Genomic DNA, 17,447 nt, shown 5'->3' on the forward strand with positions numbered 1-17,447 from the left:
TGAATACTGTGGGGTTTTTAGCGTGTAGCTGTGCTAGCTAGCCGCAATTGCGGAAGCATGGGCAAAAAATGCTATCACCCGATTGGTCAGTTAGCATTCGAAAGCCTCTGCTATTGGCCAACGTACGCATCCGTCACCAACAGAGACTCGCCTCGCTTTGCCAGCTGAGACTCCCAACTCCTGACAAACACAAGGCCCTTCTCCCACTTCTGCTGACGACCAGCCGCAACTTCCACAGTCTAACCTCCTGAGCAAGACATGCTGACAATCGCAGCCGAGATGAACGTACCGTGTAGTACGACAGCAGGCCGGCATTGTAGTCCAGAACAAACCAGCGATACTGCCAGCCTTTCATGACGTTGGTCCACTTGCTGAGCGGCCCCTCCATGATGGACGCCATCTTTACAACAGGCTCCGGGCGGGGAGGAGTCGGATATGGTGTGGGGTAGGCGTCATGGTATGAGGAAGATTATCGTTCTGATGATGATGATGACGCTCATCATATTCAGCATTCAGTGAAAATAAAGTAAGAGTAGTCACTTGACCCGGAGATCATGCTCTGACACAAAACGACTAAAACCATAAATAAATAAATAAATAAATAATCATCCAAGTAAAAGTAGTTTCCAGTGATTTTGATAAAGATGTTGTTATTATCTTATTGAATCTTACCTTTTTTTTATATCCACAAACGTGTGAATTACCGGAGTTCATTTTAAGCGTCTGCTATGCTGTCCTAGTTTCATCTATAATTAGTCAAATACACTACAGATGCTATGTTTGCTTTGACAGTGCTGATGGAGAACAGTAGAGAGAGTTGCAGGACATGTATGATGGTTGTAATACAACAGGGATTGGATCTGAGTCCCTTCTTGGTTGCCATGGTGATGGACAGGCCAGACCAGGGGCGCATCCAGAATTTTTTCATAGGGGTGGCCATATGGGGGCCACTTAAAATATTGGGGTGGCACACCAAAAACAGAACAGTGCATGGGTGCTGCAGAAGGGTGGGGGTGACAATGGGAATCGTGAGGGACATACAAAAAGCCCCTGGGTCAGACAGGAGTCTCTGTGGACTATGGTGTGTGCAGACAACGTTAGTAAGGGTAGGGAGTAGGTGGCAGAGAGCCTGGAGAGGTGGAGGCATGCTCTGGAGAGAAGAGAGGATAAAGTCAGTGTGAGTGAGATAGAAGACGTGTGTGAATGAGAGGGAGAAAGGCTGAACGATAAACATGGAAAGAGTATATACCTGGAGTCAGCCATGCAAACCAAAGGACGGTGTACAAGAGAGTTGATAGAGACAGGGCCTGCTGCTTGACAGTAAAGATTTTCAACTTGAATATTTTATTGATCTGTATCCAATGTGTAATTTTAAGTGTTCCTTAAGCTTTTGAGCAGCATATTTTACACAGAATTATTTAATTCAAATCAAGTCAGTTTTATTTATGTAGTGCCAAATCACAACAAGAGTTCTCTCGAGGCGCTTTGTGTTGTAAGGTATAGACCCTAAGATAAAAAAAGAGAAAACCCCAAATAACAAGCGGCCCTCATATTAGCAACACTTGGCTAACATCGTCTGCTCCACTTGAAATTTACTGCAAATAAACCACAAACCAAACAATATTCATCAATATCTTTATTATTTACAATAGGCTTAACACTGATAAGCAAAACTTCACAGTAATATAATGTGAGCTTTAAATAAAAAAAACAAAACACAAAATATATATTTTGTACAATAAAAAAGTTAATGTTAACATCTGCCATTTTTCATCCCTGTTTAGTTTCACATATTTCATTACGGTGTGTCTGTGTGTTGATTTTACATTGCACTCATACAACTGAAGACGCGGCCTTTGGTATATTGATACGTACGCACGTTCTCCAGAGCTGTACTCCACAACAGGGAGACATGAGAAGACAAAATAAACAGATCTACAGGATCAATGCAGTCAAAAAACATAAATAAAGTCAATGTAAAGGACTGAGAATGAGCAAAAATGTTGTGGTCAGGCTTAAATATTAAACAGCATTGGTCTTGAGATCAGGCTTGCGAGTTGGTACGAAATCAGTTTGCTGACAATCAACGATTGAATCCTTAAAAAATAAAAATAAATAAAACTGTTTGGAAAAGAAATGCGTGATTTCAGGATTTTTTCTTTCACCATCTAAAAAGGCGTATCACACAAAGTAAAGAGGAACTAAGGCCAATCTGGTGCTAGTCAGTTCTAAAGGTTTTAGACTGAAGTGTGATCAGATCAGGCAGATTTGTGTGACCGGACTAACAGCGCTAACAGCGCTAACAGCGCTAACAGCCACAAATAAACCACATTAATTACAGATTTTCCAAATAGAGTCCGACTGATACAATTGTTGATCCAATATTCTTTCTTTCAGACACACAGAACTAAAAATATTTCCTTAGCATTTATTGGGGTAATCTGTTCATGTATTTATTTATGCTGTGTTGCCAACATGAAATTTGCAGAACACCCTCTGGTGGACAAGATATAGAATATCAACATTCATAACGTGGCTGAAGGGTGTTTCTCACATCTCTTCTAAATTTTAATGCATTTATTACAAATGCTGACACCAACTGGCAAATATCCAATATGGCCAAACAGCACATGTTGGCATCGGGCCGTTAACCTCCAAATGACAGAAACCGACAGTGCAGTGACAGGATTATAACGATGTCATTGAAATCGAAACATACGCATGAGTTTTAATGAGGGACTTGAACATTCTGTGAGTCCTCGCAGTGGACAAGTTGTTTCACAAAAAGGCACCAAGAATTGTGAAGAAAGGTGGCATTTTTCATTTCATGTTATTTTAAATGCACAAAAATCAGCTGGTCTAAAAGCAACATGTTTGGCAAAAAAGGGCAATTTTACTGACGCACAATAAGAAGAAAAATTAAAGGATGAAATGCACCACAAAAAAAAAAAAAATGACATGCCATTGAAAGGCATTAAAAGTGTTACGGACTTGCATCAGTGTTTACAATTTTACATGTACAGAGCATGTGTCAATGAACCAATGAGATCGAGGCCGTATCCAGTGTACATAAATATGAGAACCAAAGCAAGGAAACAAACAAAAAGGAAAACAATACAAGTTGTGTATGTGCTGTACACAATTCTGCTTGTGCTCAAAAAACAGAGCCGATATCTCTGGACTTATTTAGTGTGATCGAAATAAAGCATGGGCCAGTAAGTTAAATGGAAAAAAAGAATATGGCACCTTAAGGGATTAAAGAGACACACAGTTGAACATTCAACCAGGTTGAGAACAGAAGAATACATTCATAAAGCAGATAATCAGATCTGGGTGGATGGGCCTTGAAATACATCTCTTCAGTCAGAAACATTGTTTTTTATGCTGTGACCACAGATAAATCTTTTGATTGCTGGATATGAAAGAAGTCAAATATTTACATAGCTTTTCTTTTAAAATAGGTCTGTGCTTTAAAAAAAACCCCCAAACAACAATAATTTAAAATTCAAGTTCATACATAGACATTCTAAAAAGCATTTTTCTGTGAACCAAATAATGTACAAATTGCTCATGTGCTGAAGACATACTGCAGTTAGTTGAGAGATCAGTACTGTGTGATTAGTGTGAAGTAGGTCTCTGCATTTCGCAGCGTTCTTACACTGAAGAATGAGGCACCGAGGCCATGACTAGGCTACAGGGAATCCAGCACTGTCCACACTCGCAAGGACACTTATAAAAACACTGTCCCAGTTCACCTGCTCGTGTGCTACCCTGTGCTCTATCTTTCCTCACTCCACGTGTTTCAGCTCCATCGTGCAAAACAACGAAGCAGCGTGCGAGGATAACTGGACACGAATAATGAAATGCTTTAAGGGGCTGGGGAGATTCCCCATTCTTGTGGCACTACGTTAAGGTGTGGACATCAGTCACAGAAGCAAAGACAAATTCTGTGTTCGTTCATTGTGTGTCAGTGCTGTGGGGAATATCTGTGAAATGCACACGTTTACTTTTGTAGGCAATCGCTAAAACTTTTATTATGATTAGGTGGACGTGGAAATTTCACGGTTACTATTGAAAAAACAAAACAAAAGCAACCAGACTTTAACCCCACACAAGGGACAAAGCAGGTGTGTTATTTATAACCTTTTTACACTTGTCCAACTGGCCTATGAGAACACCCCCCACCACCCCTCGTACCTCGAAGGAGTTCACATGAATGTAGTTTCCGAAATGGCTCACGATCACTTGGTTCTCCAGACACAGAGGAAAACGGTACACTTACATATTTGTAAAACAATTCTTGAGTTTAAATCGAGGGGAAGCAGAGTGAGCTTTACCTACTCTGTCGGCTGGCTACACACAGCTGATACACTCGACATTCAGGCAGCAAGGACGCCTTTACATCAAGGCCACGTAAAAAGTTGTGGTGAAACGTTTTATGGTGCGACTTGAATTTAGTTTGGTATATTATTTCTCAATATGTACAGGTTAGAGGAAAATTAGTGTCCACACTGGCATTTTATCAAACTGATTTGTAAACAATTTTAAAAAAAGTTATTTCTTGTAGTGATAGTGTGAGGTACTGCAGAGGTGCGTCTCGATCCGTCCCCAGAAAGCTGTCAACAGAACCTGAAACATAAAAAAGGAATCAAAGCGACCTGTTGGGTAGTTAGAGGTGAAGATTTGTGGCGTCACGGTGGCTACCTCTGCACTACGTCACTAATCTCTTTAATACAGCCGTGCAGGTTATCCAGTACAGTGTTGGACCCCACGCCACCCAACCCCCCACCTCCTGACGACGAGGCTCTCAGTTCCTGCAGGCTGAGCTCCAGCTTCCCCACTGCCTCTCGAAAGGCAAACTTGTTCCTCATCTGAGGGATGCAGTCCACATAACCTGAGCAGTAGTCTAGCAGCTGATGGCCAGCGTCCAGAACCTGGCTGCTGGAGGGGCTTTCGGAGCTGGCGTGGAGTGCGCTGCTCAGGCATTCCGCGCAGTCCAGCAAGGCCTCGCGGCTAACCCGCTCCAAGGGCGCCCTCTCCACTTGCTGCCTAGTTCGCCGCAGTGCCACTTTGGAACCAGCAGACAGTGCTGTGTGCGAGGGGGCCGTGGTGGTCGCCCCATTGGCCATTTTAGTGGGCGTTGTGTTTGTGGTGGCAGAGCAAGAAGAAGAAAAGGAAGAAGCTGGAGGCACTTGCGGTGGTGGCACTGATGGTCTGCCTGTCATCATTCCTCCTGACATTCGCCCTGACCTTTGACCTTTTAATGTGTCCCCATTTACTTCCACGGGCATTCCTCCGACTTGCTCTTCTCCGTCGCCGCTGTAGGAGTGTTGCAGACTGCGCAGAGTAGGGGGAGGCGGCGGCGCACACTTGGGTTTGACGAGGCGTGGCTTGTCTCGGTCTGCTTGGTGCTCAGACAGCAGTTTAAAGCGGTTCCCCTGAGAGTCTAGCCCGACCAGGTGCACGTCACCTGGGCTGTGCTTCAGTGTGGGAGAGATCAGCACTGGGACTTTGTGGTTGTGAGTTGGCCCACCTGCTGCAGCTGATGACATGCTCAAGCCCGAGCACTTGGAGGGAGATGTCCAACTCTGCTGCCTGTCCAGTCCTCCACTCTCCTCTCTACCCTCCCTGACTCGGGACAGGCTGTCTGAATCCCCAACTTCCCCCCCGACCCCCGGTGCCCTCACCCCTACAGCAGTGCCCCGGGGTAGTAGCTTGGCTTTGGGCCTTTCCCTGATCTGTGCAGTCCCCTCATCCATCCTCCTCAGCAGAGTTTCTGACGGTCGTGCAGCCCCGTTCTCTGGCTGAGAGGTTGTTGAGGCAGTCCTCTCCAGAGGCGGTTTAGCACTGCGGTTCCTGGGTAACGTCAGAGCCATGCGCTCCAAATCAGGCAGCCCAGCTGACATTGAGGAGGTAGAATTGGACCTAGGGAAAGGTTTAGGCCCACCAACTATATTTCCACCCTCGTCTGCGGAGCATGTCTTCCCTGTCCGTAGCCCCAGGGTCTTTTTAATGAGTCTAGGGGTAAAAAAGCCAGCCAGCCCACTCCAACTGCTACCACTTGTCACCTGTGAACCAAAACCTCCCCCAGAGGGTTTCTGTCCAAAAGCTGCCCCGCAGCAGCGAGACTGTGCCTGGATAGGTTCCCCATGTGAGTGGGAAGGAGACGCAGAGAAGCCCCCTAAACTGTCTGACTGGGGCAGGGGAGGAGGAGCACTGAAATCGGGTGTAGGCTCGTACTTTTTGTGAGGTTGTGTCTCCATCTCCCGGAAGGAACTGCTTCTCTTGGGTGGCATCGGAAGGTTCTGTTGGTGCTGAGAAGACTGTGACGAGGAAGATTTCTTTTTGATAAATGAGCTAAAGAAGCCAGTCTTGCGGTCTCGTGTAAATGTGCCCACATCCTGTGCATCCTCTAAAAGGCTGCTGGGAGATTTATCTCTTGACTGTTGCTTTCTGGGGAGGGCTGGGGAGGTGCCTGATCGGCCGTCCCCTCCGAGCAAAGATGACGCCCAACCTGGAAAGAAAAGAGGAAGAGGAGGAATCACAATCATACAACAGACCGACTGAACTCAGGAGCACAAATATCTGTTAAAAGCTTGCTTAATAGCTTAAAAGAGACATAATGAATAACTGCTTTTTGGCTCGCTCATCTATACATCAATGTCACTCATGTCAGGCAGCTGATGCTGCTGTATCCTGTATCTCCGCCTTTGGGATTCACAATCTGAGAAAAGCATTCGAAGAAGGTGAACAGACTTGTTTTTGAGCCCGTGCCAGTCAAGGAAAAGCACACAGTAATTCAACGATTCACAAGCTGCCGTTTCAAAAGATAATGAACACACTTCAACGACTGAACAACAGAAACTGCACAACTTCTCTAACATGGAAAGCTGCTGTGTCACTACGCTCAAAGAGGAAGCTGCAATTGTGTTACACTTCTGCTGACCTTTAAATCGGCACAGAACGCCGGGCAGCTTCACCAAACAAGCAGATGAAGTGAAACGAATGAAAGAGGAAGCTGCAAACGCTTTTTCATTACATTTAGAAAACCTGTGATGTGAAGCAGCATAGGAAAGCAATAAACCTCAGACACACAGTTCCTTATCTTTAGGAACATCACATACATTTAAAAATAAAACAGAGGAAATGCTGAGATTCAAGATGTTCATTCAATGTTTGTGCACCGACTATTTCCTTATGGGCACTTTCACGATACCAGTGACGAACCAAAATGGGGTTTTAGTGAACTTTAGTTTTGCTGTTTATTGTGCAACAAAAACTCATTGACACTTCTTCTTTCTTTATTGGTGAATACACAAGTTCATGGACCAAAGCCCTAAAGACTTATCATAGAAGCATATTTGGTTTTCTTTCAGTTCATTTACACTTAACTTCCTGTGGTTGCTCCACTTAGTTCCTGTATTAGTTAACAGACACAGGTAAACAGAGGCATCAACGCCCTCCCCCCAGCACATGGAAATGATTTTTATTTCAGTGAACCAAAATATTTATTGACACCTTGTTTTAGTGAAGTACGACCACGTCAGGACAAAACTGACAGTCACATAAGGAGGTGAAGAAAGGTACACGCAGGCCAAGGGTTGACAAACCATTTTACACACGAGACAAACACACAAAAACCCAACAAAACAAATAAATAAGTAATAACTTAAAATAAGATACAACGTTATGTACATTTAATATTAGTGAGTGAACAGTGAAGTATTGATGTATCATCAAGTATTAATTGGAGGAATAATATTAATGGCACAAATAGACCAGGAGAGAAAATAAACAAAAGCTTATGTTAATCAGATGATGACTGTGTCACAGTGAAGATGCAGTTATTTATTTGAACATAAAGACAGGTTATTGTATTAGAGGAGTTTGAGTGCTGGTGTCTTTTTACTTGAGGATGCTGAAAACATTCGATTTTAATGCAATTAAAAATTACAGCTGTACAGGAAACTTGCAGAGTGAGGCTGTAATGCTGTTAAATCTCAGGCAGGACAACAGTCTGAGGATAACAGACTAAAAACGAGATGTTCTGTGATCGTGAGAGACGAGAACGTCATTTTAACCCCCGTGCACAGAGCGCACTCATTCTGTATTCCTTTTATTATTTCATTGTTGAATATTTACTCGTTTGTGGGGTTTTATGCTTATTTAGTGTGTGCAAGCTTCATGGGTGATTAAAAAAAACAAAAAAAAAAAACCTACTTAAAAAGTAAGTGCTTATGAAAAATTGATCAGGCAGTTAGACATAAATATGCTGACCAATGAATGCATGCATGCTTTTGCTGCTGGTCGGCCAAATGAATGACAGATGTCAGATGGTGATCGATCAGCTGTCGGGGAAAATGACGGCCATTCTTTTGAGGCGGCGGGCCAGACGTCGCTGCAGCTGACTCTCTGAATCAGTGTCCTCCGACGTACCTGCAGAATCATAAAGTGAGGCACCCGACTGGTTGGTAGTGACATGGGCACGGCTGGCTGTACCTGAGTGACCGTGCGTGCAGTGGTCAGTGCGGCCGTCCAGTCCACCCTCGATGTTTTCCTTGTTTTCTGTGTGCTTGTGGAGTGGGCGAGATTTGGAAGGCAACAGGGGCATGTCATGACTGAAAGACTGCAGCGGCCCGCTGTGATCAGAGGATGCTGTCTTACAGAGCTCCTCTGCCACCTCTGCAATGTGCAAAGAAGAAAAGCATTCAGCTGAGAGGCATTTACTACTCTAATCCAGCAAAGTACACGCTGCTCGTTTACTGACCAATTAAACCTGAATAGGAGAGTGAAAAGAAGATTCCAGTTTGTTAAACTCCTGTTTGCACATGTTCACTTGTTCTTTCTCTACTCTCACATATTTAATTACCTGAAGCTGTGTTACTAAAGGTCAGTAGGCTAAATAAGACCCAGTTTGCATGATCAGCCAAGTCAGTGCATGTATTTCAGAGTCACAGTGAAGGTTTAGAGGCTACATGTCATAAGCTGCACGTTCTTGTACCTTCAGAAATGCTCGAGCCGTGAAACATCGTTTCGAAGGCTTGGTGGATCTCTGCAAACGAAGGTCGATCCAACGGGCTCCACTGCCAGCCTGACAGCATGACACAAACACAAAGACGAGAAAGGTTTTATACATGAAAGCAATGAGACAATAGCATTCGACTTCAAATTGGTTATCAAGCCGTCAATCTTTGTTTCTTTGGTTTATTTATACTCTTTTGTATTTCTTGAAAGACGTTATGCAAATTTACACATAATTGCTGTTTCACTTCATTCAAACATGTACAGACGAGCACTCCCTGCGTGTCTCTGAAATGTGGAAATGTGGTGCAGCAACAGGCAGGTAAAAAAAACATGCACTCACATGCCCTCATCAGCTCATAAACTTTGGGCGGGCATCCCTCAGGTTGCTCCATGCGATAGCCTTTCTCCAAGAGATCGTAGACCTGAGACAAATCGATACCCGGGTAGGGAGACATGCCATAAGTGGCAATTTCCCAAAGTAGCACTCCAAAAGCTGTCGGAGAAACGAGTTCAGAGGATCAAAGATGAGCACACTGAAAATTAATTCAAGACGGCAAAACGATGCTGGAAAAGCTGCACTGCTCACCCCAGACATCAGACTTGATGGAGAAGGTGTTGTAGGCAAGGCTCTCCGGTGCGGTCCATTTGATGGGGAACTTGGCCCCAGCGTGGGCGGTGTAGGTGTCACCGGTCATCAACCGGCTCAGGCCGAAATCGGCAACCTTCACGACATGATTTTCACCGACCAGGCAGTTCCTTGCTGCGAGATCCCTGAGAGGTAAAGAAAACAACAAAATTGGACATTTAGAAAAAGACAAGTGAAATATTACACGTAAAAGAAGCAGCATAAACCCACACACACACACACACACACACACCTTACCTGTGTATAAAGTTCTTTTTCTCCAGATACTCCATGGCAGAGGAGATCTGCGTTGCCATGTACAGCAGCGCAACAGCATTCACCTCATCGCGTTCACACTCTCTCAAGTAGTCCAGTAGGTTGCCATGTGGCATATACTCGGTCACAATGTAGAAAGGAGGCTCTAACGTACACACACCTGTGGGGGACAGACTGGTTTAAAATAAATACTGAAGGAAACGTGAACGAGTATGTTTTAAAAAGGCACGGAAAATCAAAAGTTATACTCAAAATGAGAAAAAAAAGGTTTAGCAGCATTCATAAATACTGACCCAGCAGCTGAACGAGGTTTGGGTGTTTAACCTCTTTCATAACTGCTGCCTCTTTCAAAAACTCCTCTACTTCCATGGTGTCTTCCTGTCATTGCACAAATAGAAACAAAAGAAAACATTTTTGTTAAAATCAGTGGGTTGGACAGAAATGGGAAATGGTGCAGCAACAATAGGCTTAATCACATGTAATACCACTGTCCACCTGCAGGTGGTGGTCTGTGATCATTTTTGGGTCATGCCCTATAATTCACAGCTGCAAATATGAAAATGTGACACTTTAGAGCTGCAATCTCAGATAAACAAATAGTCAACATGTAGAAATAACTCTACGCACCTTTAGTGTTTTGACAGCCACAGTGAGGTTGTACTTTTTCCACACTCCGACATACACCTCCCCATACTGGCCTCCTCCCAGCTTGTGCTTCATGGTGATGTCTGTGCGCTCCATCTCCCACTTATCATGGATGGGTGACACACCGTACACTGTAGGCTTGTTACATTTGGGTGCAGGGTAGTGCAGCGTGGTGACCAGACCATCAGGTACAGTGGAGTGGTGATGGACCAGCTCGGCCAGAGTGGCGAAGCGGCTTTCGGATGTTACGTACACCTGATGGGGAGGAAGCAGGAAGGTGGATAAGGATGAAAAAGAAAGAAAAAGGTCAAGATTATGAACAGACCGAGTCCGTCCAGAAAACATCACTCTAGTGAGCCCGTTTAATAATTTAAACCCAATCCTTCTACCTTTCCATCCGTGGCTGTGTTGATCCGGTAGTGGTACACTCTGCCCTCATAGCGCAGAGATATGGACAGCTGTCCGGGGCTGCTCTCGCTTTCTCGCACCAGAAAACTGCCATTGATAAGTGATGAGAGCAGATACTCTGCAGCGCTGCGGGAAACGGGCCCGTGGTACCAGCTATGCTTCTCCAGGCTGTTGACCGGTGTGATGTAGTTGGAGGGAACCCATCCCTGACCGTTTTTAGACCTCACTTCACTCCACTCTCCATTCTGGTTGTAGCCCAGCACACGCAGCTTCTCACCTGAACACAGAAGGAGTGGGTTGTGCAAACATATTAAAAGGTGCCGATTATAACGAAGGAGTAGTCAGCTTATCGGTATCTAGACAATCCTGTTTTAATCGATTTGTTGTCTGTTTTGTTACACAACATGAAAGACAACTAGTTCAAATAGTCACTACATTCCTGTAAGACTTGGATAACAGGTCAAACAGAAAGAAGAGGTTTCATGGGCATGACTCGCCCCTCAGTGAAATTACATCAAAAGCGATGGAACAATAAAAGGGTTGGGTGCACATCATATCTGTCACAGAGGGCCAGGCAAAACTAGGCCTGTACTGACTTGGTGTGTTGTCTCTGTCTGCCTCTGACGTCAGCGCGAGAGAGGGAGCGGAGAGGCTGATGTGCTGGATACTTTAACAGGGAGGCACAAGAAAACACTGAAAGGAGCGGTGATCAGACTTGCCAGTGGGACACAGGTTTAGGAAAAGAAAATAGCTTAGTGTGGAAAAAACGAGGGTAGATGTAGGTTAGGTGTGATTGTAGAAGAAAATAAAAGGAAGAGGATATTAAGGCTATCCATCTTTTACACTCACCCTCCACTAAAACGCCAAGTTTACTCACTAATCCATTAACCTTTCAGCATCTTTCGTCATGACGGACTGTGTTGGTCTGTAGGGGGCATTAAAATAAAGCGAGGGGCTTTGCTGGTGCAATAAAACTGGAAGCAGGAGGTCGAATGGAGAAGCAGATGAAAGTGGACAGAAGTTTATAAAACTCACAAACAAGATTTTGCAAAGCTTATCTTCTATCACAGCTTGCAGGATAGAAACACACAGACTGTTCTGACTCTTTGCTGCTGCCTCCTGCACTGCTGCGGTCATTTTTTAAACACAGGCTTAAAGTTGGTTGAACATAGTGTTGGGCTATCATTAGTTAGTTTAAACTTTGAGAAATAGCAGATACAATGATTCTGTAATAGGCTGCTCATATTAAGCACTGCAGTCCAATAAACACTTAACTAAAATAGCTGCAGTGTTAGAGCCATATAACATTCAACCAACCAGTGCTACAGGGCTAGCTCATAAAACTAAACACAGTGTACTAGCAATCAGGAGAACTACATTAAACAAAGATGGTTATCCATATCCAGCCCACCAATCCACTGGTCTCCTCTGTGTCTGCCTTGTGTGCCCCTAGGTTTTGTGGGAGTGGAAACACTGACTGTCTTGCTGCCTCACACTGGGAGCCACATGTGCCTGAAGCAGGGCTTTGGTCTGGCCTAGCCTAGTCAGGTCTGGCACAGAGAAGAGACAATGATTAGCCCCAGACATGGCCTGTTAAGACCCCTTCTGTGACCGGCGTCCGCCTGCTGCGCTCGTCCACCTGTTATTATTACAGTCAAGCCGATTTCATATTAACACAACATTAAAGGCCCGCTGGGTGTTTTCCATGCAACACAGCAAAGAGTGGGACAGACAGCAAGAGAGAAGTGGAGCCTGGGAGCGCACATGTGCATGCATGTGGGCAGGAATCTCAGATTTACTCCATGAGTCAGGGTCTAAACATCATTTCCATCCCAGGCAGCTGCCATGGAAGTCTTAAAACGATGGATAATTAACGCGCTGCCACATTAAACACATTAGACTGGATGATGACAGAAGCCTGGATGTCTGAAAAATATTACGAGGATATTTTAAGCTTATTGCCCAGGGGAGAACTGGATGAGTGGTTAAGTGCTGCTGAATGAGAGAAAAGAGGTCTGGACTAAAAGTGTGTGCATTAAGAGGCAGAGCGAATAAGATATTTGTAATTATGGCAAAGCATGAGCATCACTGGTGTTTCAGGTATTATTCAGTGTGGAAACTATAGCACATAAAACCTCAGCTGGTCATGTGTGGGTGTCTGAGGATCAGGTTATTGATGATGTCATGAGATAAGCTCTGTTGACACAGAACATTCCTTTGGAATAACTGGACGACACCTTTCCAGGTGGTGCCAACTTGATCCCTGTGCTCTGTTGCAACACGTGCTGTTTAGAAAGGTGTGGGTATAATGATCAATGATGTGGAAAAAAAGCTCAAGCGCTCAGTTGTAACCAGACAACAATGTTTAGCGATGATGCACAGAAAGAATGAAGTTTTTGTGAAACCAGAGGTTGTGGCAGTGAGAGAGTTAGTAAGAAAGTATGAACCATCTAAAGAGGTTATTCAGTTTTCCCCCCTCCAAATTCAGACTTGGGTTTACCTTTGGTGATGCTGAGTGTGTTGTCTCCACTAGCAACAAAGTCATAAAGTGCAACAAAGAGGTTAGGGTCGCTCTCGGTCGCGCCCAGAAGGTTCTCCTTGGAGCTCCAGCGCACCGCCTCTGTCAGAGCTTCTGGTAAGAAAGGACAAGCAAAAGAAAAGACATCACATTACTATGATTATCAGAGAGATTTGATTCACACAGGTGAACAACAAGACCACAACTCCACTGCTGGCTGACACCTTCAATGAATTTTGCCAGCTTACAATCCTCTTTGACAGAAACTGAACACAAAAAGCAGCACAGCAGCATTTATTGCTGCTGTGCTGCTTTTATTAGGATTAAGGTTTTTCCATAATCCTAAGACCCCATCCTGCTGCCCGTCTACCTGTCTTTCGAGGTCGAGTCCCCAGTCTGAAACCTGTGTGGAGTTTATGGCCACTCAAAGCAGCCCACTCATCTTCAAAACTGCTGCTTGCTTGCAGGCACCTCAGAAGCATCACTTCACTCGGCCAACTCTCCTTAACTCACCTATCTCTAGCTACACAAACAGGCCTGCTGTGGGCCAGGTACAATCTGAGATGGGAGTGTCTTTGCATTTGTATTTATGAAGGGAAAAAAAGAGGAGGAGCTATTAAACCAAAGGGAGGGCTGAATGACATACACACAGAAATGTAGCTAACACGTACATGCTCTACAGCTGCTCCCAACATTGCTGCATGTCTGGACAGCTGGTTAAAGAGTGGGAGAGGATTGGGAATGAAGGGAAGCAGGATAAAGAAAAGTCACATCAGTACAAGAAACTGAAAACAAACAGAGAAGCTGCTACATGCATGTTTTTGCCATAAAGAGGATGGAAGTCGTGTGCCAAAAGTGATCGAGTAACCCCCGATTGTATAGTTCATCTTTAAACATATACAATGTGCTTGTTAAATAAGAACAACGCCTAATCCATGTAATATGCTTGTACAATGTTATTTTACATTTTAATTAGTGAGAAAAGCATTGCTTTCTCAAACATACACAGATTGTAACTGAAAGCAATAACCCTAAACTCTGAGTCATATTCAGAGTGAGATGAGTTTATTCTGGAGGCTGTAGTTTCCAAACGTATAGGATTTCACTACTGCTTTATGTTTATAAACAAAACAATACAAAACCCCAAAATGATGGCAGCAGAATAAATGGAAGTGATATAACACATGATGTCACCTCTCGCTACCACATACATGTACAGGCAAATGTTTAACAAAGAAACTAGCTGATTCATAGCAGATTTCCTCCTCTGGGATCAGCGTCACTAAAGTCACTTTGACTGTCAAACCAGACTGTCCTGTTAAACCATCGTTTGAACCGACTCGGTGTTGGCACTTAGAGGTTGTTTTGAACTACTTACTGAAACAGACCATCCTGCCATGCAACAGCACTGCCACTGAGACCACAGACATGCAGGTTATGTTCAAGATGACACAACACGCACCATCTACTGTCCAATCATCACCATAGCGTCATGATTCCTGGAAGATTCCAGTCAACCTCATTATACAGGAAGTACAAAAGGGACTCAAGTTTTTAAGAGACCATCTAAATTCTTGCCTGATGCGTCTGATGCAACGATGATAAATTCCTACGAGTAACAGATTTGCTCTTTATTTCTAATATCAGCAGTCTGCAAAACTAACAAAAACACAACTGCTGTCATGCTACAAACACAAAACCTAGAATAAAAAACATGATATTGGCTGTAAAACTGAACTCTAAAACCAGCAAATGGGAGAACAATCACAGACAGCCCAGATGTTCACAATTCTTTTGGTAGACGAGGTTCTGATGAAAAACTATATTTTAATTAAGCCTGAGAGATTAAGGAAAAAGCTTTATCTAGTTAAACCATGTTAAAACGCTGCGTTTCCACCAGAGCAGTCCAGTCAAATTTAAAACACTGAGTGGCAATTATGTTTTAATCACAGACACACAAAGCTGGCAGAAATTCATCAAGAAATTATCTTTTCCCCCTTTCTTAGCCTTCATAATTTGGCAGGTACACAGTCTACATGGGAAAAGCTCTCTGCTTTCATAGCAAAGGCCGTAAACACAACCGAAATCTTGTCTCAAACAATGCAGCTGTATATTGTCTATTCTTTCCAGTATCTATATTCAACACTTGCCCACCTTTGTTCCGGACCAGCATGCACTGCAACGCAGCACTAGCTGTGACCTGACTCAGCCACAGTTCCCAGTACATCTTCTGCTTTGGGTTGGATGGCAAAAAGCCTCAGTATCCACAAAAACGCAGTTTCTCTTCATTCACTGTGACTCCAAACTGTTTTTAAAAAAACATCCAACTGCGTCTCAGACAATGGAGACTGAGGAGCACATTACTCTGGCAAAAAAATGACTGAGGAGCTCAGGACAGTTCTCCAAGTCATCGCCTTCACTGTGGAGTACGAAGATTGTACACACAGCAATCGGAGAGCAAGAGAGAGACAAAGGCATCTCCAGCCAAATTATTTACCGATGTAGTCTTTGACTTAAGCCACGCCGACTTCTGTTATTACCGTAGTGAATACCAGCCTCCTGCTGAAATCTACCCACTAGCTTTGATGTGGCCTAAGAGAGTCAAGATTTCCAGAGTCCATCTGGAGAACACAGACACCCATGACTGATGTTTGGAGCCTGAACCCACTCTGAAAGACGGCAAAAAGCGGCAGAGAGAGAGAGAGTGAGCGCAAAAAAGACATGTGGTTGGGGGCCATGCATATACAGAGGTTTGGGGGTAGGGCAGGGTATATGGCAGTGAGGAAGGACGTGTCCATATGTACGAGTATGTGTGCTTGGGGAGTGTGTGAGAGCTGTGGCCAACAGCAGATGGCCGGTCTTGTTCCTCTAGGGGGGAGAGGTCCTATTGACCCACACTTTTCTTCTGATGCATGTGCATAAACGATCATGGCTCCAACTGCTGTAGTCAGGCTAAGCCAACTGTCAGAGCTGCTCCTCTTACATATCTATGTATCAGATTGCGCTTCCCAGGAATGTCTAAATGAAAAAGGGACACAATGCCATTTCTCAAAAGGTCTCAATCTGAGAAATCTCAATTCTAGTTACAAGAGAAAGAAACTCCATCACTAATTATTCCAAGGCCTCAACCCGATCACATTAAATGACGAAATACTTCAGTCAGGCAAAATGCTCTTGGCCTCGTATGCTGAAATGTTTGACTGAGCGAGCAGTTGGCCAGCGCGGGTACGTCGTGTGCCCGTCCGGGTGCCTCAGTGAGTGCGTCTGCTGTGATGTGCAACACATGTGCGCACTGAAGAAACTATGGCTTTGTGCTGAATGCTGGAGAGCGGGTGTTTATGTCTGTGGGGTATAGCAAGCCTGCACCCCCAAGACAGCTGCGACAGAGGTGACCCTTGTACCAGGAGCACACATACTCACATATCAGCGATGACACCCTTCCCCTGGATGCCTCAACAGCTGTTTGAATGTTTGCGCCTACAAGTGTCTATAAAGAGGTCACTTTACCAGCCAAGCACCTTGTGGGGAGTAGTAAACAACACGGTAATATCTTCTGCACACCCTAATCAAAAACAATGCTGATTGTATCTTAAGCCCGTGACCAGTGAGGTCAGGTGGTATTTTCAGCTGCTGCAAAACAAAACATGGCAGCATGACATCCAGGAATAACTCTGCAAAGCACACAGTGACGACGGTGTGATGATAAACGGCTGGCTGAATGCCGGAAGTGTGAACAAAACCCTCATACAATACTGCGGATGAGACCCGCTTACACAAGACGTTATGTGAGCCTGACAAGCCTGATCAGATCCTGCACTGTATTCACTCCATAATCCTGGAAATGACAGACCTGGGGGCTGAAATGCATGCTATAACCTGGCACCACCAATTATCCTTTCATATTCAATGACGATTATCCAGTTCTTCATAATTCAACCTCAAATCTCGCAA

The 17,447-nt window shown here is 44.3% G+C and overlaps 2 protein-coding genes across 7 annotated transcripts in view; both read right to left on the reverse strand.

The window, feature by feature from the left end:
- Positions 1 to 506, reverse strand: part of osbpl9 (oxysterol binding protein-like 9) — a 31,505-nt gene extending 30,999 nt beyond the window's left edge. The window contains exon 1 of one of the 2 annotated variants that reach the window (XM_005747522.2): positions 290 to 506. In XM_005747522.2, the coding sequence (XP_005747579.1) occupies positions 290 to 400 (111 nt within the window). In that variant the 5' untranslated portion in view covers positions 401 to 506. The remainder of the gene's footprint in view (positions 1 to 289) is intronic. The other variant, XM_005747523.2, reaches the window with a different exon arrangement.
- A 3,501-nt stretch (positions 507 to 4,007) lies between these two features.
- abl2 (c-abl oncogene 2, non-receptor tyrosine kinase) overlaps positions 4,008 to 17,447 on the reverse strand; it is a 26,846-nt gene continuing 13,406 nt past the window's right edge. The window contains exons 1-12 of one of the 5 annotated variants that reach the window (XM_005747532.2): positions 13,867 to 14,041; positions 13,479 to 13,607; positions 10,960 to 11,255; positions 10,553 to 10,825; positions 10,219 to 10,303; positions 9,908 to 10,085; positions 9,611 to 9,795; positions 9,365 to 9,517; positions 9,002 to 9,091; positions 8,500 to 8,682; positions 4,705 to 6,514; positions 4,008 to 4,629 (exon numbers count right to left, since the gene is read on the reverse strand). In XM_005747532.2, the coding sequence (XP_005747589.1) occupies positions 4,620 to 4,629; positions 4,705 to 6,514; positions 8,500 to 8,682; positions 9,002 to 9,091; positions 9,365 to 9,517; positions 9,611 to 9,795; positions 9,908 to 10,085; positions 10,219 to 10,303; positions 10,553 to 10,825; positions 10,960 to 11,255; positions 13,479 to 13,607; positions 13,867 to 13,978 (3,504 nt within the window). In that variant the 5' untranslated portion in view covers positions 13,979 to 14,041 and the 3' untranslated portion in view covers positions 4,008 to 4,619. Of the gene's footprint in view, positions 4,630 to 4,704; positions 6,515 to 6,538; positions 8,437 to 8,499; positions 8,683 to 9,001; positions 9,092 to 9,364; positions 9,518 to 9,610; positions 9,796 to 9,907; positions 10,086 to 10,218; positions 10,304 to 10,552; positions 10,826 to 10,959; positions 11,256 to 13,478; positions 13,611 to 13,866; positions 14,042 to 17,447 lie in introns of those variants that run through there. The other 4 variants (XM_005747531.2, XM_005747529.2, XM_005747528.2 and 1 more) reach the window with 4 other exon arrangements.

This window comes from Pundamilia nyererei, unplaced genomic scaffold, assembly GCF_000239375.1.
Source record: "Pundamilia nyererei isolate P.nyererei 1_Seehausen unplaced genomic scaffold, PunNye1.0 scaffold00199, whole genome shotgun sequence".
Taxonomy (NCBI): domain Eukaryota; kingdom Metazoa; phylum Chordata; class Actinopteri; order Cichliformes; family Cichlidae; genus Pundamilia; species Pundamilia nyererei.